Source organism: Protomyctophum parallelum, assembly GCF_964188405.1.
Source record: "Protomyctophum parallelum genome assembly, chromosome: 4".
Taxonomy (NCBI): Eukaryota; Metazoa; Chordata; class Actinopteri; order Myctophiformes; family Myctophidae; genus Protomyctophum; species Protomyctophum parallelum.
Window position 1 is genome coordinate 14,413,143 of NC_139700.1, and position 19,781 is coordinate 14,432,923.

Below are 19,781 nucleotides of genomic sequence, written 5' to 3' on the forward strand. Positions count from 1 at the left end.
TAGCTACTATGCTGCCGCCTTGTGTGTGAGTAGCCTAGTCTATTATTGTCAACCCACTTGATTTTTGGTGGTCCCCAGATGACAGTTAAAATATGATTATTTTGGGGTCACAGCCTGAAAAGCTTGAGAACCAGTGGTTTACAGCCCCCAAAACAACAAACACTGTACATGGCCTCTTCTGTGTTTGTCTGAGTTAGTGTAAATAAATGACAATAGGCCTACTAAACCTATTTGCCCATACATCGCTTTCAGTGCCTGTTATAATGGACAGTAGGCTACAATATTAACAGCATCCCATCCGCAATTTCTGAGCTGACCGAGGAGGTGCATGGGTCATTCAAACACAGTGGAACTTGGAACCTCTATCAAATTACTCACAGCTGCCTGGCCACAGCACCAGCGGGAAATTACCAATTGTACCTTCAAAATAAAAGTACATATTGTATTTTACGATAAACAGAATTAAATCATAAATACTATTAGGTTAGATTGTATATTCTTACTGAAAAAAGCATACGTGTAGGCTTGTTTGCATTCAAACAGGCAAGGCTAGAAATTAGAATAAGAACAAATAAAGAAACAAAGAACAGCTAGTGGCATCGCAAATGAATTCGGCACAACACAGGAAGTGGTTATTTCTCTGCCTGGTGGTTCACTTGGTCTCATATGACGCTGTTGTGTTGCCAGCCGGTGGAAGGAAGAGAAGGGATACGTGGGAAGGAAGGCTGGAAGCTCCATTCAACTCAAGTTGAACGGATTGTTGATCCAGTGTGTGCGGATGTGTTGTTAGTGCATCTGCCGAGCAGCACAGCAGACAGCAGGCTACTACAGAACCCTGGCGGTGTCTGGCACCTTTTCCCCTCTCCCTGTATTTAGTTAGCTAGTTATCTAGCTGGCTGAATAACTTGTTATTACATGCGTGTTATTTTGTAGCGACATAATTCGTTTAGAATTAAATCAGAAGAGAGTAGAACCACACAACCTAAAAAACCCGCATAGGATGTCTATATTACCGTTCACTCCCCCCATCGTGAAGAGGCTCCTCGGCTGGAAGAAAGGAGAACAGAACGGGCAAGAAGAGAAATGGTGCGAAAAGGCTGTTAAAAGTCTGGTGAAGAAGTTGAAGAAGACGGGGCAGCTGGACGAACTGGAGAAATCCATCACCACACAGAATGTGAACACCAAATGCATCACCATACCCAGGTAACATTAATTGCCCTCTCAGCTATATAGCCATGCAGCAGCAATGACAGCATGGAGACACATTCAACCACGTTATTTAATATATAAAAACGATACGTTCCACACACTTTCTGTAGCACATGTATTTGCCGGTATTCAAGTATTACTATTATTACATGAAAGTATAAAATGAATTAGCATTTAGCTAAGCATTTATAGCTAGCTAATAAAGAATAACTGCTAATATTAATGGTAAACTGGTGTTTTTATGCGATGACCCAGGTAACTTAGTGAACTAATATTAGTATTATTCATTTGATGATGGCAACTATATGTTCGGTGTTGAGGTAAATATAAATTTCAATTGAAGCAGTGATGTGTTGTGTGCTGCTCTCTACGGCTAGCTAGCTGTCATACAGCTCTGTTTGAACGGTGCAGCTGACGTTAGCGTAGCGTTAGCCTGTCTATACTATCACCTGCTGGCTGCTATATGTGATTGTCTGTGAACTGCCTTGATCATGCTCGTAAGGTAAATGTACCTAGTTATTTAGAAATGTTACTACAGTGCACTTGCACTGATTTATTTGATTGATTTGATTCAACAGTTTGCAGAATTACAGTACATTTCAAGCACAAACTCAATACAAAGACTGTTAACTGTGAGTGGACGACCCAATAAAGCATTACACTTGTTTACAAGAGGGTCCACCTTGTTCAATTCATCAAAACATTTAGAGACGTAGGCTACAAATAGACACTTCTATATAGCCAAAGAACAGAACAGGAATTCATCATAATCGATCACAAGACTGTTGCGTTTAATTAATAGTCTACATTATTTATTTATTTTTTATTTGAAAAATGTTGACTGAAGAATAATTGACATGCCCTCGGCCTGGCCGGCTGGCCTGGAGTCAAGCTAGTCTGACTGTATGGATGGGTGGACCGTGTCTGATCTTATAGCCGCTCTTCTCCATTATGGTAACAATGCATTTATAGCGGCTGTCATCCGTTAAGTCTGTGTTACGTCACAGTCTGTCTCAGTTTAAAACCTTAGAGTATATATGAATTAATATATATATAATTAATATATAATCTAAGTTTACAACCCACCACCGCACACAAGTGTGGTTTATATGATGATCATTATAAAATGGCAAAGCAAATATTAATACAAGTGATAAGAACTTCTCTGCTTTTGTTGTGGACATTCTTCTATAGTGGGCAGCTTCAACGAGACATAGATCATTAGATCAATATATAACTCTGAAACTCCAATTGCTTGATTGAATAGACAGAAATCAATTAATGTACAGTAAACACCACGAGGTAGTGGTACAGTCAGACATTTAGGCTTAAATTATAACAAAACAAAAAAAAGTCCTTCATTTCATCAACACTTTATCAATAGTTATTATCTTATTTTAATTGTAAATTGTGTACTGTACACTACAGTACGTATACATACGTCAGTCACAATTACTCTTTTAGTCTGGATGTTGTCTTGACTGAGTCTTGTCTACAACACTAATAAGAAGTAGGAAAATTGCTGAAATATCTGAAAAAGTAAGCTCCATTGTCCTTATACATTTCATAGTTCATCAACTTTTACCCAGGATAGTAAATGTAGGTCTGCTCACACATGCAGGGGGCTCTGACTCGGAGAGGGCTGGGAATTCTTACTGTGGGATTACACCAACAGTGTTTCCCCCCCTCCCCAGTGCTGTGCTGCACTGCATCTGTGCATTCACCAAGTTACAATTTAGATATTTAGCAGACGCTCTTAATCCAGAGCGATTTACAGTAAGCAAGAACAAAAACATAGTATTAGTAATGTATCAAATACATAAAAATAGTCATTGTGAATCATACGTAAGCTTAAAGGGATAGTTCAGATTTATTTAACTTAAGCTGTATGAAATACTTGCCATTAATATAGTGGTTGCAACTGTATTATTCGATTGCCCGAGTCCCGTGGTGGGAGTTCTGCTCTGGTTTTGGTGAAATATGAAGTAGTTCCGGTCATTTTGTGGGGTGCACTGGGGGCCACGCATTAAAAGTAAATTAATCCATAAAAACTAATGTCATTTGTATTGTTGACCTATTTCTAAAATATTAGTGCAACTTTCGTTCATTTTTTACCCCTCTATCTCACGGAACTATGTTGTTTGTGTCCATATCACTACGCCCCAAAAATTGTTCCACGTGATAGAGGGGTCAAAGTTGAACGAAAGTTACGCTAATACTTTTAGAAATAGGTCAACAATACAGATGACGTTAGTTTTGTGAATTAATTTACTTTTACTGCATGGCCCCAGTGCCCCCCACAAAATGACCGGAACTACTAAATATTTCACCAAAACCAGAGCAGAACTCCCACCACAGGAGTGGAAGCAGGAAATCAATTAATACAATTGCAAGTTTGCAACCACTATATTAATGGCAAGTATTTCATACAGCTTAAGTAAAAAAAATCTGAACTATCCCTTTTAAGGTGGAATATCTATATAATGAAACTATGTGTGTATACACTATAGAGTGGTATGCTATGTCTACATAAAGTGCTATTCAAGTTACATTCTGTAAGTTGAGCCTATGCATACAGAGGTCGAGGCTAGGGCAAGTGCTATGGGCTAAGATGGAGTCTGAAGAGGTGGGTTTTCAGACTACTGTGGAAGATTGGGAGTAAGTCTGCAGTTGTGATTGCAATGGGAAGTGCATCCCATACTTTTGGAACAGGGAATGACAGTTTTCTACCTCTGGTCTGCTTTGAGGCAGGATTCCAGAGAAGAAGGGAAGATATAACCTCATGATCAGCTCTGTAGCAGTGGCCAGCAAACTGTGTTCTTCTGAATCGGATTAGTGAAGCAGCCGACTCCAGTGCACAGGCGGTACTGAACCGCCTGCGCACTGGAGTCGGCTGCTTCAAATCAGCAATGAAGAGGTGGGGCTTGGCGGACAGTGCAGCATGCGAGTGCGGCGAGCCTGAGCAATCTGCCGAGCACATAATTAACACCTGCCCCCTGTACAGACCTCCTTCGGAGGCCGGCCTCTTCCACGTGGGACCAGAGACAAGGGCGTGGCTACTCGATACTGAGTTTGACATTTGAGGATGATACATGAAAGAAGAAAGAAGGACTAGTGAAGAAACGATGTGTGGCTCTTCCAAGAGAGATTTTGCGCTCTCATTAGAAGGCGGGTGTAAGTGCCATCCAGCCGTTTCTCTAAGTTCTTTGAAAATGTCTCGGAGCCATAGAGTAGAATCGGCTCGATGGTCGTCCTAAATATTTTAACTTTGAACCTCTTACTATGCTGGGATGACCAGATCTTATGCATGTCATTGCAGGCTGACCAGGCCATACCCTTCCTAGTTTGAAAGTCCTTTTGGGAAGAAGATATATATGAACCCAAATACTCGTAGTCATCAATATGTTTCAAAGGAGTGTTGTTAAGTGTTTTGATAATGTGATTATTGTTGGATTTGCATATATTTACGTATGAAGTTTTTGTCTCGTTGAGAATTTGAGATAAAGAGGCCTGCTCAAGAGACTGAAGGAGACCCTGAGCGACTCCCAAGGATTGACTGATGAGCGCGATGTCATCAGCGAAGTTAGTGTCAGATAGGTATTTAGCAGGATGACGAGAGCTTCTCATTGATAGTATCAACTGACAACGAAGAACATACGTACAAGAACATGACTTCAGTCATACCAGTTCAAACATCCATACATGCGGATTCATTCATACAGTAACTGATGAACAAGCCGGCCATCGCATACTTTATGTAGCAGTAGCAGTCTGTGCGGGTTGTAGCTTACACCGAGATGAGGTTGCTCAGTGCTTGGGAATGTCCTGTGGGCCCTAGGGAGGGCGTGTTTGGTTTGTGGTTCACTTCCAGCACGCACAGAGGCTTGAGGGGAGCCCGTGCCTGGCTATATTAGTGTGGGATTAAAGTGTGAGTGACTCTATACTTAACAAGCGTGCTTTGTGCTGCACTGTCCTTGCATCCTCTAATGTGGTAGACAGGTAGAGTGAGAGAGAGGTCAGCATTTGAAGTGGCCACCTGGTCATCATGGTCGGAAAAAAATCGGAAACCTGGTCGGAAAACCAACAAACGGGACATCACTATGCTAAAAGTCTGTGTTGACATTACAGAGGTTAGATCAGTTTTGTGCCTCATTTACTGGGACGTTTGTTTTATTTGGCCAAAATCCATCTGCCAATGATATGCTCCTCTTATTTGGGCTTCACTATTAGGCTCTGTGCATGCATGACTGTCAGGTTTGAACCTGAAACACTTGAAGGTGACATGGTGTTGTGTGTTTCCAGTTCAAATCTGCCAAGTCAAATGAAGACTGAGAACGGGAAACAGGAATGCCACCTTCTGGAAAAGGGATGTAGCAATGTTATCTAAACACAGTAGGGTTGTGTAATTAACAGAACATATATATAGAAATGCATATTTAGAACCAATATATAATACTATATAAACTAGTTGGTAGAGGCATATAATGGAATTAACTACTAGAACAATATGTTCAGAAAATGACATGAAGCACAAGTCAACACTTATGCTATATCACTATATTATGATATCTGATGTCCCAGATGGAATCTAGTCTTATATAACAAACAATATCAAGATTATATTGATTATATTGCCCAGCCCTATTTGGGCTGGGCAATATAATACGGTCTAATAAGAGATTTCTCCTAGACCTAGAGAATCATGATAGAAAGCTAACAAATTGGATCTGATGAAAGCACAAAGTATAGATCACTAGTGTCAACAGCAACCCCTAAACTGTGGTGGAAACAATGAGCTCATGCAGTCCTCACTGTCACATTTGTCCCAGTGATTTGATGCCAGACCATTAAGTTGGCCGAATGTTATACTTATACTTATACTATAGGCTCCACTGGAGATACAGATTTATGTTCTGTTTAGCTCTGTTTAGATGAATTTGACATGACCAATATGTGACTACTGCTGCCGGTGCACTTACGACTATGTAATCAAGCTCCATGGCCTCGGCTAGTTAAGCTCTCTGCCTTTTCTTGAGGTATCTTCTAAGTGTTGACTTGATTACTGGTATCAACTTTGTGCCATGTTGTGTGTTTCTGTTTTTGCAATTTCCCATGACATCACTGCCCCCCCTATGAATGACTGCATTCAAGCAAATCTTGCTAATAGGAGAAGGGGACAGTCAGTGCCCAGTAAGACTACTGGGTACACTGGTATAGGGTTTCTAAACTCCCACTCAGTTACTTAGTCGGTCACTCAGGAAGGAGCTGTCTAGGTAATAGGCGGGCTGATGAGGTTTGGTCATGGCAGGAGCTGAGGCTGTTACAGGAGATTGCGGGGGTCTAAATTTCGCCCTCATTTTCCCCCTACTGCCAGGGGAGACAGAGCCACGGTGAGGAATGAGAACCATATGTTGCTCTGTCTGACAGTTCCACACTGACTGTGCTGTGCTATTGTGGGCTTCAGGCTGGGATAGAGCCATCACCTCACTGTGCTCTGGCAGTAGTGTAGGGATACAGTACAGACAGTCTTGGCAGATGTGGTTCCATGGCACTGCCGATGGCCTTGCACCTCACAACCACATCAGTCATGTGGAAAACCTAATAAAAACCTACAGGAGGAGGTTTCAGCACTTTCTCTACATTGGGCCTTGAGGCCAAGAAGACATTTTCTGTATAATCATGGCTGCTTGAATTATACTTTTCTAGGCTATACATTTGTTTACACTTTTACAGAGGCCTTTTATTATGTACAATTTTAAGTTTAGGCAATAGGTACAGGCCTGCTTTTGTTTGTATTCCAAAATGACCTTATTAGTTGGCATATGGTGTTTGCATTTGAGACGGTCCATATGTAAGGTGATGTTACCCTGACTGGTGCCGCTGTGTGAGGAAGGCTGGGGCAGCGCTTGGTGCAGAATACGCTCTTTCATAACCATGCTAATACAGTGAATGACAAAATAAACATTACGTTAGTAGTTTTGGAAAAAGGGTTTATTTTGAGCTGGTCCGTGGTAAAGAAAATACCATACGTGTGTTCTGCCATCTGTTAGTGTTTATCCTCCATATTAGTGAGGACTGATGCTTTTTATTGAATAGCTGAGAAACCCACAGTGACCTTATCTCCCCTCTTATAGTTAGAACCATTGCTCTTAGCTTGGTTCATCACAATCCCTGCTTATTTTAATCAGTTGTTATAAATCCAACATTACCCACAAGAGTTTTGAACCCCATCAGCTGTCTCATTGGTGTTGGTGGTTGTGCTCCCCAGGTCCCTAGATGGCCGTCTGCAGGTGTCTCACAGGAAAGGTCTTCCCCATGTCATCTACTGCCGCCTTTGGCGTTGGCCCGACCTGCAGTCCCATCACGAGCTGAGGGCCGTCGACCACTGCGAGTTCGCCTTCCACACCAAAAAGGATGAGGTGTGCGTCAACCCCTACCACTACCAGAGGGTGGAGACACCAAGTGAGTGTACAAGTGCTCATATACTGGAAATGTATTTTGCTTTTACCAGCTGCTTTAGCTGCTGGTCAAACACAGCTCATGAAATGTAAACATTTACATAAACATTTTGTATACATTTTGTAAACATTTTGTATACATTATTTGATAGGCAGGCAGACAGGCAGGCAGTCTGCCTGCCTATCAAATAATGTATTCATTCCATATTTCTTTTAATATAATAATTGTTGTGTGCCGCGCGATTCGAACCAGCGTCCCCAGCCAAAAAAAAGTGAGAGGCGACAGAATAGACCGCTACACTACAGCAGCCATACGTTACAAAGAAGTGTTCCATTGGACTTATAAAGTTAAGTCCAACGAGAGCAGATTTTTTTTTATATGAAGACAGACCAAATCACCGACCGGCCGACCTGAAAAATTAGCGACCGACACACATAGCGGCCGACCGACCTGAAAAATGAGCGACGGACACACATAGCGACCGACCGACCTGAAAGATTAGCGACCGACACACATAGCGGCCGACCGACCTGAAAAATTAGCGACGGACACACATAGCGACCGACCGACCCATCAAACCGGCCGGCCGACGTGAAATACGTCGGTCACTAAAATTGCATTGGACCGACCGGCCGACCTATAAAAGACCGGCCGACAGGGGGCAGCAACAGACCGTCGGTCGCAAGAACTGGATTCAGCCCTTGCTGTCCTTCCTTGTGCATTGTGTGCAACGCGATGATAGCAGCTGGTAATAATATGACTATGTTATCATTTCTTGTTTATTGTACACCAAATATAGTATACGTGATCAACATTTGTGTGTCTTGGTCTCTCTCCAGTTCTGCCTCCCGTCCTGGTCCCACGGCACACGGATATCCCCACAGAGTTCCCGCCGCTGGATGACTACAGCCACTCCATCCCCGAGAACACCAACTTCCCAGCTGGCATTGAGCCCCAGAGTAACTATATCCCTGGTGAGAGGCAGCGACGCACTAATTCTCCAAGCTAGGACACTGACATGTACTACCTTGCAAATGATTCAGGAGTTGTTTAGAGTACGTTCAGCTAGGGTGTTGGCTGGCTTCACAAAGTCACAGTGTATTGGATACATTAACATTTGCTCTGTGGTTTGTTGAGCTTAAGTGTTTGTGTGTAATCTCTGTGTGTGTGTGTGTGTGTGTGTGTGTGTGTGTGTGTGTGTCAGAGACTCCTCCACCAGGCTACCTGAGTGAGGATGGAGAGACCAGTGATCAGCTTAACCACAGCATGGACACAGGTAGGGCATGTCAATTAACACTTATTGTGCCCAGGTCGGTCTGGAGACGTCTTTAGGTCCTTTTCAATTATATAAAACCTGATCGCTAAAATCCATTTTAACATGCGTATGGCTGCGCATGCACGCAACCGTTCACTTCCTTGTTTACGGGCCGACAAAACTTGCTATTATCTCTAAATCTACAGCGCTCTCCATGGTTTTGATCATAACGCCAATGTTCTGTCCAATGTTTCTGACTTCACCTAGCATCTCGTTTGGAATATTCACGCTTCTAAAGAGAGATCAGACTTGACAGTGCAAGGTAGTAATGGAAAATGATACCTCCCGGAGTCCCGGTTTTGGGGAGAAATGGAAGGCGGTGCTTTTCAGAGTAAAATCTGCCTCATCTGCTGGGCACTCTAGCGCCTTTATTTTGAGATTCCGGGGCAGTGTTTTTAATAGACAACACATCAGTACTGTAACTGTTAACAGTTGTGCATTAACCCGATCTTCACTTTCCTTTTCAGGATCGCCAAGCCTGTCACCGAATCCTGTCTCACCGGCAACTACTAGTAATCTCGGTAAGCCAACACTTTGATGTGCCAACACAGGGAATTATTCATTTTACCAGGTAATACTAATTGAAAGCCTACAGTCACCCTACAGTCACAACTAATACATAACTAATACTTGTAAGTTATTGCTGACACATTTTCATGATGCTGTAGTTAACATAATCTGAATTAAAGATTATTATTATTATTATTATTATTATTATTATTATTATTATTATTATTATTATTATTATTATTATTATTATGTAATCAATTATTAGTAATCAAGAATACCAATAATCAATATTCATTTGTGGGCATTGGGCAAAATAAAATGCAATGAGTGTGTTTACAGTTTCCCCATATTATCAGTATAGAGCACCGAAGTCTGACGTCACTTTCAGTAGAGGGCGTCTGTCCCCAGGTTCATGTATTTGTTTAGTTGCATTGAAATCCCCATTGAGGCGATTTGAGATCGCCTCATATAACAACTGTGTTTGAAAAATAAACATGTCACCCCGGCCGCTTCACTCATATGGATATGAAGAATCAACTGACTGAGAGAAAACGCTAATGTTACTGCTGCTGAATTAGTTAGATTTTCGCTAGAAGCAGACTGTATCATATATGAGTGACTGACTGTTGCAAACGATACAGAGACACTTTCCCGACAATAACGCCGAGACAGCTTGTTTATTTTTGGACCACAACGCTTATAGTAGACGATATTAAGATCACCCCATGTTATTCTCCATAGAGAAATCACTTCCGCGAACCAGGGGAATCGTCGGGATGAGCGAGTTACGTCAGGACTTCGGTGCTCTATTGGGGTTAAATACAACCTCCATGATTTTACTGATGATGTGGAGGGGGGAAAAAAACAATATCTTAAAATAAAAGCAGCATACATTGACATTGACTGTATCAAACAGGCACCAGGTACACACACACACACACACACACACACACACGCACACACAGCGACCCCACTGAAATATCATTCATCAGCAGTAAAATCAGTTCAACAGCTTAATGTCTGTGTGTGCTCTCGTTCCCATGTTGCTGGATGGTTCTCTGTGGAGTTGGCACCTTTTGGTGCGAACAGTGGACACCGGAGGGGCAGAGTAATCGAAATACTGGGCACCTTTCATAAATTCATTAGCTATGCATAGAAGTGTAACAGAAATGGTTAAATTGACCAATTTTATAGGGTTTAGGAAGAATGAAAGAATAAATGTGCTTTAAAATATGGTCGAAAATATAGTAAAGTATAAGAAAAGCTAATTTACACAATTTTAATTTTGCATATAGGAATGACATGAGTGAAGAGTCTAAATGACGCAAAACCTTTTGGTGTAACAGACCGCTCTCATTTAGCAGATAACCAGGTAGATGTATACTGCCCTACAAAGCTACGTTTTTGGACACACCATCTTATTTGTGTATCCGTAAAATTAGCCTTTGTGATTTTGGGGGATAAACAATTAAGATTGCCTCAAGAACAGATATACAATTAGTTGTAATATCACTTTGGCTTTGTAGGGCAGTATACTACTATGTACTTGTCTTTGTAGGGCAGTATACTACTATGTACTTGTCTTTGTAGGGCAGTATACTACTATGTACTTGTCTTTGTAGGGCAGTATACTACTATGTACTTGTCTTTGTAGGGCAGTATACTACTATGTACTTGTCTTTGTAGGGCAGTATACTACTATGTACTTGTTTATCTGTAGGGCAGTATACTACTATGTACTTGTTTATCTGTAGTGCAGTATACTACTATGTACTTGTCTTTGTAGGGCAGTATACTACTATGTACTTGTCTTTGTAGGGCAGTACACTACTATGTACTTGTCTATCTGTAGTGCAGTATACTACTATGTACTTGTCTTTGTAGGGCAGTATACTACTATGTACTTGTCTTTGTAGGGCAGTATACTACTATGTACTTGTCTTTGTAGGGCAGTATACTACTATGTACTTGTCTATCTGTAGTGCAGTATACTACTATGTACTTGTCTTTGTAGGGCAGTATACTACTATGTACTTGTCTTTGTAGGGCAGTATACTACTATGTACTTGTTTATCTGTAGTGCAGTATACTACTATGTACTTGTCTTTGTAGGGCAGTATACTACTATGTACTTGTCTTTGTAGGGCAGTATACTACTATGTACTTGTCTATCTGTAGTGCAGTATACTACTATGTACTTGTCTTTGTAGGGCAGTATACTACTATGTACTTGTCTTTGTAGGGCAGTATACTACTATGTACTTGTTTATCTGTAGTGCAGTATACTACTATGTACTTGTCTTTGTAGGGCAGTATACTACTATGTACTTGTCTTTGTAGGGCAGTATACTACTATGTACTTGTCTTTGTAGGGCAGTATACTACTATGTACTTGTCTTTGTAGGGCAGTATACTACTATGTACTTGTCTTTGTAGGGCAGTATACTACTATGTACTTGTTTATCTGTAGTGCAGTATACTACTATGTACTTGTCTTTGTAGGGCAGTATACTACTATGTACTTGTCTTTGTAGGGCAGTATACTACTATGTACTTGTCTTTGTAGGGCAGTATACTACTATGTACTTGTCTTTGTAGGGCAGTATACTACTATGTACTTGTCTTTGTAGGGCAGTATACTACTATGTACTTGTCTTTGCCTGTCCTCCTCACACATGCAGTCCTGACATCTTCCTCTCACATTTATAAATACCTATCCTACCCTGTCTGGATTGATTTGAATCGGTGGCAGGATTATATCTGACGTGTTCTTCCGGTAACTTTATATTATTTACTCACTCTTTTACTCACTCACTCACTCAGAGATATAGCGATATACTGTATCAGCACAGTGATGGTGTCTTGACCATAGGTTGTAGTGTCATCTTGAAATCTGTGAACAGACTAACAGGAAAATACAAACTCACTTCTGGCAGTATTTTTCAAGTGCTCAGAGGATTTACATTCTGAATGAATTGGAAGTGTCTTTTAGGGAGTGAAAGTGTGCTCATGAGAGTGTGAGAGCGAGTGAGACTGTAATTACAGTGTGTGTGTGTGTGTGTGTGTGTGTGTGTGTGTGAGAGAAGAAAGTTATTGAGTAAATGAGAGATGATAATATACAGGGGCAGCCGACTGGGTCTGGGAGGCTGAGCCCTAGGGCAGTAACACAGGAAGTATAGTATGAATGGAGTCTTTGTCTGTGGCCTATCGTAGTCCTGTGGAACGGCCAACTACAGACAGCCCAAGGTAATGTAATAATGATAATATCCTGTTGCCCGGTTATTCTATATGTGTGGAAAGCCACCGAGGGGGAGTCATTGTAAGGAAAACTTGATAAACAGGCACGTCACCTGACTGGGGGACATGCAGGTCATGGGAAAACGCCACAGAGGAAAGTTCAAAGGGAACACATTTATCAGCATTGAGCATCTCCACATGGTTGTTTGCCCTCAGACCTTTTTGAACTGCTTTCGCAAGCATTAATTCCTGTCTCACAGACCCCTCACTGTGTTCACCCACTCTACTTTCTGTCTCTCTATCTTAACCCCTTTTCTGCTCTCTTGCAGACTTGCAGCCTGTGACGTACTGTGAATCTGCCTTCTGGTGCTCCATCTCCTACTACGAGTTGAACCAACGGGTGGGAGAGACCTTCCATGCATCGCAGCCCTCCCTCACGGTAGACGGCTTCACAGACCCATCAAACTCGGAGCGCTTCTGTCTGGGCCTGCTGTCCAACGTCAACCGCAACTCGTCTGTGGAGCTCACACGCAGACACATAGGTTGGTATTCTGGTTTAATTTCACACGGACACGGACACCTACATACAGTAGGCCTCGATCTAATGTGTTTTGTGAAAAGTAAACATTTACAGTGGCACTGAACTGGTCTCTATTGTCCTGTCTCTCAGGACGGGGAGTGAGGTTGTATTACATCGGGGGAGAGGTGTTTGCAGAGTGTCTCAGTGACAGTGCCATCTTTGTCCAGAGTCCCAACTGCAACCAGCGCTACGGCTGGCATCCGGCCACCGTCTGCAAGATCCCTCCAGGTCAGCTTGAGAGGATGCACTACACACTGACTGAAGTGACCAGGGCATGACCAATTATGGCACTCATAATGTGAGCTTCTCAAACACAAGTAAACTGAGTGTGTGTGCAACTGTGCATGCATGTGTTTGTTTCTCAGGCTGCAACCTGAAGATATTTAACAACCAGGAGTTTGCTGCCTTGCTGGCCCAGTCAGTCAACCAGGGCTTCGAGGCCGTCTACCAGCTCACTAGGATGTGCACCATTCGCATGAGCTTCGTCAAAGGATGGGGAGCAGAATACAGGTAAATTAAGACCTTTCACTTGAATTCAACTGCCGATGGCAACTTTGAATACTGCTACACATAATGAAGCCTCTGGGAATGTAAATGAAACTGCCCACAAAAAGTTTGGAACTTTGGTCGATTATTTATCCACTTCAGTAATACCAATTGGTATTTTATTTGATGTATTTTTTTATTGTTGATTAGTCACCTTTACAAAAAAGTATGACTTGTACGGAGCGCGCAATCGTGGAATGAGCAACACAGCTAAATGTGTATGTAGCGCCCCCAAAGAATTTGCCAAATTCCCCCAATACGCTTCTGTTAGTAATCGCTCTAGTTTTGAGCGACCCACCAGTCACAGGTGTGTTAGACTAGAGTAGCCTATTCTTTTTACCCCCCCTTTTCTACCCAATGGTCAATGGTGTCATTATGCTAATTAATTCCTCCCGACACACATTTCTGTGTACTCACCTGCCAGTGAGGAGCCCCCATCGGGAGAAGATAGAGCCTTCGTCCAACTCCTCCCGCCCAACACTCCCCGCTGACAAGTGCCGCCCCAGCCCGTAGGAGTACACGCAATGACATATGTTCATTATGTTGGTTAGACATACCAACAGTCCTACAGTCATTAGTCAGACAAACCCGTTATGTGGGTTAAAAATCACCTGTGCTGCGGGTTAAAAATCCCCCTTGGCTCCCGACATGCGTGGCACGTTAAAACTATTCTGTGCTGCGGGTTACGAAACACCCGTGGCTTCCTGTGAGGCACCAGTGCAATGGGGCAAGTGGAAGCTGGTGTTCCGTTAGTGGCAGGCTGGCAGCATTATTTGGTGTTGGTACCATTTCCAAACTTAGGACCAAGTTCCGTGAGATAGGTGAAGTCAAAGGAAGACAACACCGCAAGAAGAGTAGCCTATGTTTCACTGAGGAACCATACGCTTTCTTCCAGAGATTTACAGGCAAGATTTGCACAACGGTACCAAAGACAGATGTCAAAGTTGCAGGACGCATGCTGGCCACACCTGCCAGCAAATGGTACCAGCGAGTTGCAGGACCCATGCTCAGGTGCCAGTCACACACCTGTGATCATCATGCTCAGGTGGTGCAGTAGTAAAGTCCCTGCCCACCACCACAGGGGTTGTGGGTTCGAATCCACCGTGGAAATGGGGGGCAAAGATTATTGGCTACTCTAAATTTTAGAAGAATAACACTTGCGTGAAGTGAGGGGTGCCCACTGTATTTAATTATTTATATCGGCCACATGACGTCTTATGTCGTTAATTGGTGCTCTAAACAAACATTAGTCCATAGACTTGGCTGGCAAACGATTTACATCGTAAATGCTCTAAACAAACATTAACACAATCGGTGCAGCTGGGGACGCTGTGGGCGCTGGGGGCTTGTTCCCTTCTCTGTCATCAGTGCCCATACCCGAGGCGGGATTGGCGAAAGGGCCTTGCTGTGTGGAGTTTGCATGTTCTCCCCGTGTCCCCTAGGCCCTAGGGGACACGGGGAGAACATGCCTAGGGTAGGTACCCACACAAAAACATGCAGTAATCCTGGTCTCTAAAACTACCTCCACCTGGCCAGCCGGAAAGCCTGATGGAGGGGAAAGGAACTGGTCGGAATAACGTGTTCCTTCCATCCACGCACTACGTCCGGCCGGGGAAACTCTCCCCTGTCAGGTGAAAAGAAGCAGCTTGGACTCCTCATGCATAGAAGGAAGCATGAAGTCAGTCCGCTGCCCCCCTAGGTTGGCAGAGGAAGCCTCCCACTGTACACGTTTAGCTGTATTGCTCATTCCACGATTGCACGCTCCTTACAAGTCATACCTCGTTGGTATGGTGACTAGTCAACGATAAAAAATATATAAAATACAATCACAATTGGTATTATTGAAGGGGAGAAATAATCAACATTACTATTTGCCTTTCCAGAGTTTTTAATGGGGAGGAACCTCTGTACATGATACATAACCGCTTGCTGTGGGTTTTTTTTGGACAAGATAAAACATCAATTCAATTTAAGCAATGCAAGTTTTAAAATAATAAGATTAAGGCATAAGGCTTATCTGTACCGAGGGGAACAATTTCAAACCAGGCTCAGTATTTCATTTAGAAAGAAATTGATATCTGCGTACAATTTACAATTTAGGCATTTAGCAGACGCTCTTAATCCAGAGCGTACCAGTGGATATTGTAGAACTACATCATATTTATTCAACAGTGGAATATCTAACCAAAATTGTATTCATATCAGCAGCCTGAAATATAATTTTAAAGATGTTGAATAAGCAAATAATTTGCAACTACATTTCCATCTACGTGATTTAAAAAGCAGAGGCCTGCGATGACAGCTTTCTTGGTTATGTATGCAAACTGTCAGCTATTTACCAAGGTTGAGTAATGGCAGCATCATTCTTCACCGTTCTTGGCTCAGAATTCTACAGGCTTGAGCAGGACCCTGACTCAGTAACTATGACCAGGGCCCTTTCCGCTCTCACCCTGCACCCACTCTTCTCACTACTGCTTACATAAACAGAGTGGACGATGAGGGAAACTGTCAGGCTGTGCAGTGCATTCATGGCTTGAGTAATCCTCTGGGTGTGGGGGGGCCTAAAGGGGCCCCTCAGTGAGCCTGGCCCTCTCTGCCCATGGTTCTTCTCCTGAGAGGAGCCGTCACTCTGTAGACACTACAGCATGTGGAGCCACTTACAGCCTGGCTCTGATTACACCGCACGACCCACTCTACCTTTCTCATGCAGGCTCCCTATCTTCTTTTCAGAGTTTACTCTGGTGGGCCTGTCAACTTTTCCTACCTTTTTCTTCATAATTTGTTTGCGCATCTCAAGATGTGCTTTCTTAATGACTTCTTTCCTCTTACCACAACATATTTGGCTGTTTACATTATAGCATTATATGTATTTGTCTCTGCCTGTTTGAACCTACTACTAACTACGGAACCTAGACAAGTCAATCAAATATTCCTCAACTTAGTGTGTCTCGGGTGATACCCTCTGACTCATTTAAGGACCTAATATTTTTTAATTACTAGTAAAGTTTATTTTCCTGCAGACATTGAGTTACAAGTGTCACTGCATTTGAGATGGCTGAAACATGTCATCCGTGAGTGGTTGATCACAAGCTTGACACTGAGACGGTATGGGTGGTGGTGGGGCTTTGGTCTATATGGCCAAAATGTGTTTTGGGGGTGGGGGTCAAACAAGGAAAAAGGACAAAGAATAAGTGGATATTGTGCACAGGCAGCAAGCAGACTTGGGGGAGAGGGAGTGGTAATGATGGGGGAGGGGGTGCAACAGTGGAGACGGCAGGAGAGAGTTGACTAATGGGGGAAGAATGCAGAGGAGGCATGCAGTGGCGGAGGGGTGGGAGAGAGTGAGAGGTGAACGCGTTCAGACACCATTTACAACGGGGATTCCCACTGGACACTGTGGCCAGTGTTACATTTCTCTTTCTGACACCAAATACCCCAGAGAAGACAAGAATCCTGGTAAAAGCATGCATGATGTTAGAAATGACCAGTAAAATTGGGCTTGTGTGCAGAAGAAAGACGCATTATGCGAGTAGATTTTACTTTACAAAATAAAGTAAAATCAAGTCAATTAAAGGTAGGGCAAGTTATTTTGTTTGGTTAGAATAAGTGTAAAAAGTGTTTTCTCAGTAACAGGAGTCTCCATGTCTCTCCAGCTTTTTATTAAACAGAAACTGCATTTTCAGGTCGGGATACCAATTTTATCCAATCATTGATCACTGGGTCAGGATAAGTGATGACACAAAGAAATGAGAAGACAAAATTGGAAATGGAACACTATAAAAAATAAGCTGATAAATGGCTACTTTCTCCTGATTGGCTGACATTTTATCACCCACCTGAAAATGTATTTTCTATTTATTAGAGAGACAGGGAGACCCCTGTTACTGAAACACAAGCCTTTTTGTTTTAACCAAACAATCACTTAACCCTACCTTTATTTGAACTTAAAGGCAGTGAGTGATAAACTCTATACGTTTGTGTGATGTTCTGATGTATTTTGTTGTATGGACATAAGATTACATTAACAAGGATGCCCTTCTCTGTCCCCATCCTCCAGGCGTCAGACAGTGACCAGCACCCCCTGCTGGATCGAGCTGCACCTCAACGGGCCTTTGCAGTGGCTGGACAAGGTACTTACACAGATGGGCTCTCCCAGCATCCGCTGCTCTAGTGTGTCCTAGGACAACCCCACCCACATGCAACAGCCAACACCACAAATAGGAAAACAAGACATTCTTTTAATGTTAAGGAAAGACAAGAGACTTGCCTCACCAGATCACCTGCATCCCGCATCAACCACCCCAACATTTCACCTCACACACTGTTAAGCACTTTCCTTGTAAGGGTAGCATTTCATTTGATGGTTTTGATGACTCGTATGTTGTTTTTGTTGTCTCATGCTGAACGGTCAGTCATAGCATGTTAGCGGTAGGTTTTAGAAGGCTGAGCATATTTGACCTATTTCTCTCCCTTCATCGCACATTCAGACAATGTTGTCTGGACATTATGTAATGTTGCCTTTATCGCTGTTTGATAAACGCCATAAAGGTTTTCCTTTTTTCCATGTTCTCTTAAAAACATTTCACCAAGTTTTGTGTCAGCTAAATTCTATTAATCTTTCAGCTAAAGCTATTGTTTATTTTCTACTACAGTAAGTGGTGTTTCAATGTGCCCCCTGCTCCTAGCACTCGTTATAATTGTGAAGAGGGAGGCTTGTTTATCAACTTAACTTCATTTTGAACATAAAATGACATTATTTTGGGTAGTGATTAAATAACTTATATATTTGTTAAATATATATTAATATATAATTACTTTACCCGTAGTGATAAATGTCTATATTAACAAACTTGTGAAATCCTAAAATTGGTATTTTAAATGTTTATAAGCAAGGAAATAGATAATAGTGCCATTGTGTTTTTCTTGAAAAGAAACCATTGTATGAAAACTATTTTGATCAATGAAAGAGACATTTTATAAGTTATTTTTGCATACTGTCCAGCATGGGGAATATATTTTTATTATTGCCCCACTAAGATCATTGTACATAAATATTTATAGCTTGCATTGAATCGCGGCTGACCTCTTGGCATGTAAGGAAATAAATACATGAACAGGCGGCCGTTTGATCTATCAATTCAAACCAGAATCTACTTTAAAGAAGTGTGCCCCTGCAAACACTTCCAAAGATATATTTTATTTTTTGTGCAGAGAAAAGGGAAGGAAGCGCAAGTTCCACAGGTCAGTTCAGAGGCCGCGTTTAGGCTTAGTGCATTTCTTAGTATCATGACCTGTACCATTAATAGAAAAGGAAATTATAGAATATGTGACAAATGTTTGGACTTGAGCACTGTGTGAACCCTGTGGGTAAAGCACGCACTAGCAGTGTAATGTCCCATTTGAGGTAAAGTCTGCAAAAATGAACACCTACACCATGTACCCTACTGGATGCTATGGGTAAATTACGCATTTCCAACTTTGTGATGATCCATTAAGCTCTGTTTTTTCTTGTCCAGTGATTACAGTATATCCCACATTAAATTTACATTGCTACAATACAATATAAGGCATGTGTAATCTGCTAGATGTCTTTGAATAGTGTCTGTCCAATCACCATGTGAATATTGCACTTATAAAAGACTGTCATTGAATCTATTCAAAGCAGTTACACGGTGCTAAACTAAACACTGTGTACAACAATTCTTTAAGTAGTTGGTAGATCTGTAATTCTATTCCTTTGTACCGTTACTTAGTTTGTGCTTTTTGTTCCAAGTCTTATGTATGTTGTTAAATTTATTTTAAAATGACCATTTTTGTTATGTGACAATTTAATAAAACTGTAACAGTCAACTCATTGTCATCGACAATAAATCAGGTAAGCTTACAGTGCGTCAATAGGTTTCACTTTTGCAAAACACACAGATC

General features: G+C 42.1%; 1 protein-coding gene across 1 annotated transcript; it reads left to right on the forward strand.

Annotated features, from left to right (window-relative positions):
- The first annotated feature begins 702 nt into the window (after positions 1 to 702).
- Positions 703 to 19,706, forward strand: smad3b (SMAD family member 3b). Its single transcript, XM_083763760.1, has 9 exons — positions 703 to 1,203; positions 7,478 to 7,671; positions 8,508 to 8,642; positions 8,873 to 8,944; positions 9,451 to 9,504; positions 13,060 to 13,272; positions 13,401 to 13,538; positions 13,676 to 13,820; positions 17,914 to 19,706. Exons 1-9 carry the CDS (start codon positions 1,001 to 1,003, stop codon positions 18,035 to 18,037), a joined length of 1,278 nt encoding a protein of 425 aa, XP_083619886.1. The 5' UTR covers positions 703 to 1,000; the 3' UTR covers positions 18,038 to 19,706.
- Positions 19,707 to 19,781: the final 75 nt, after the last annotated feature.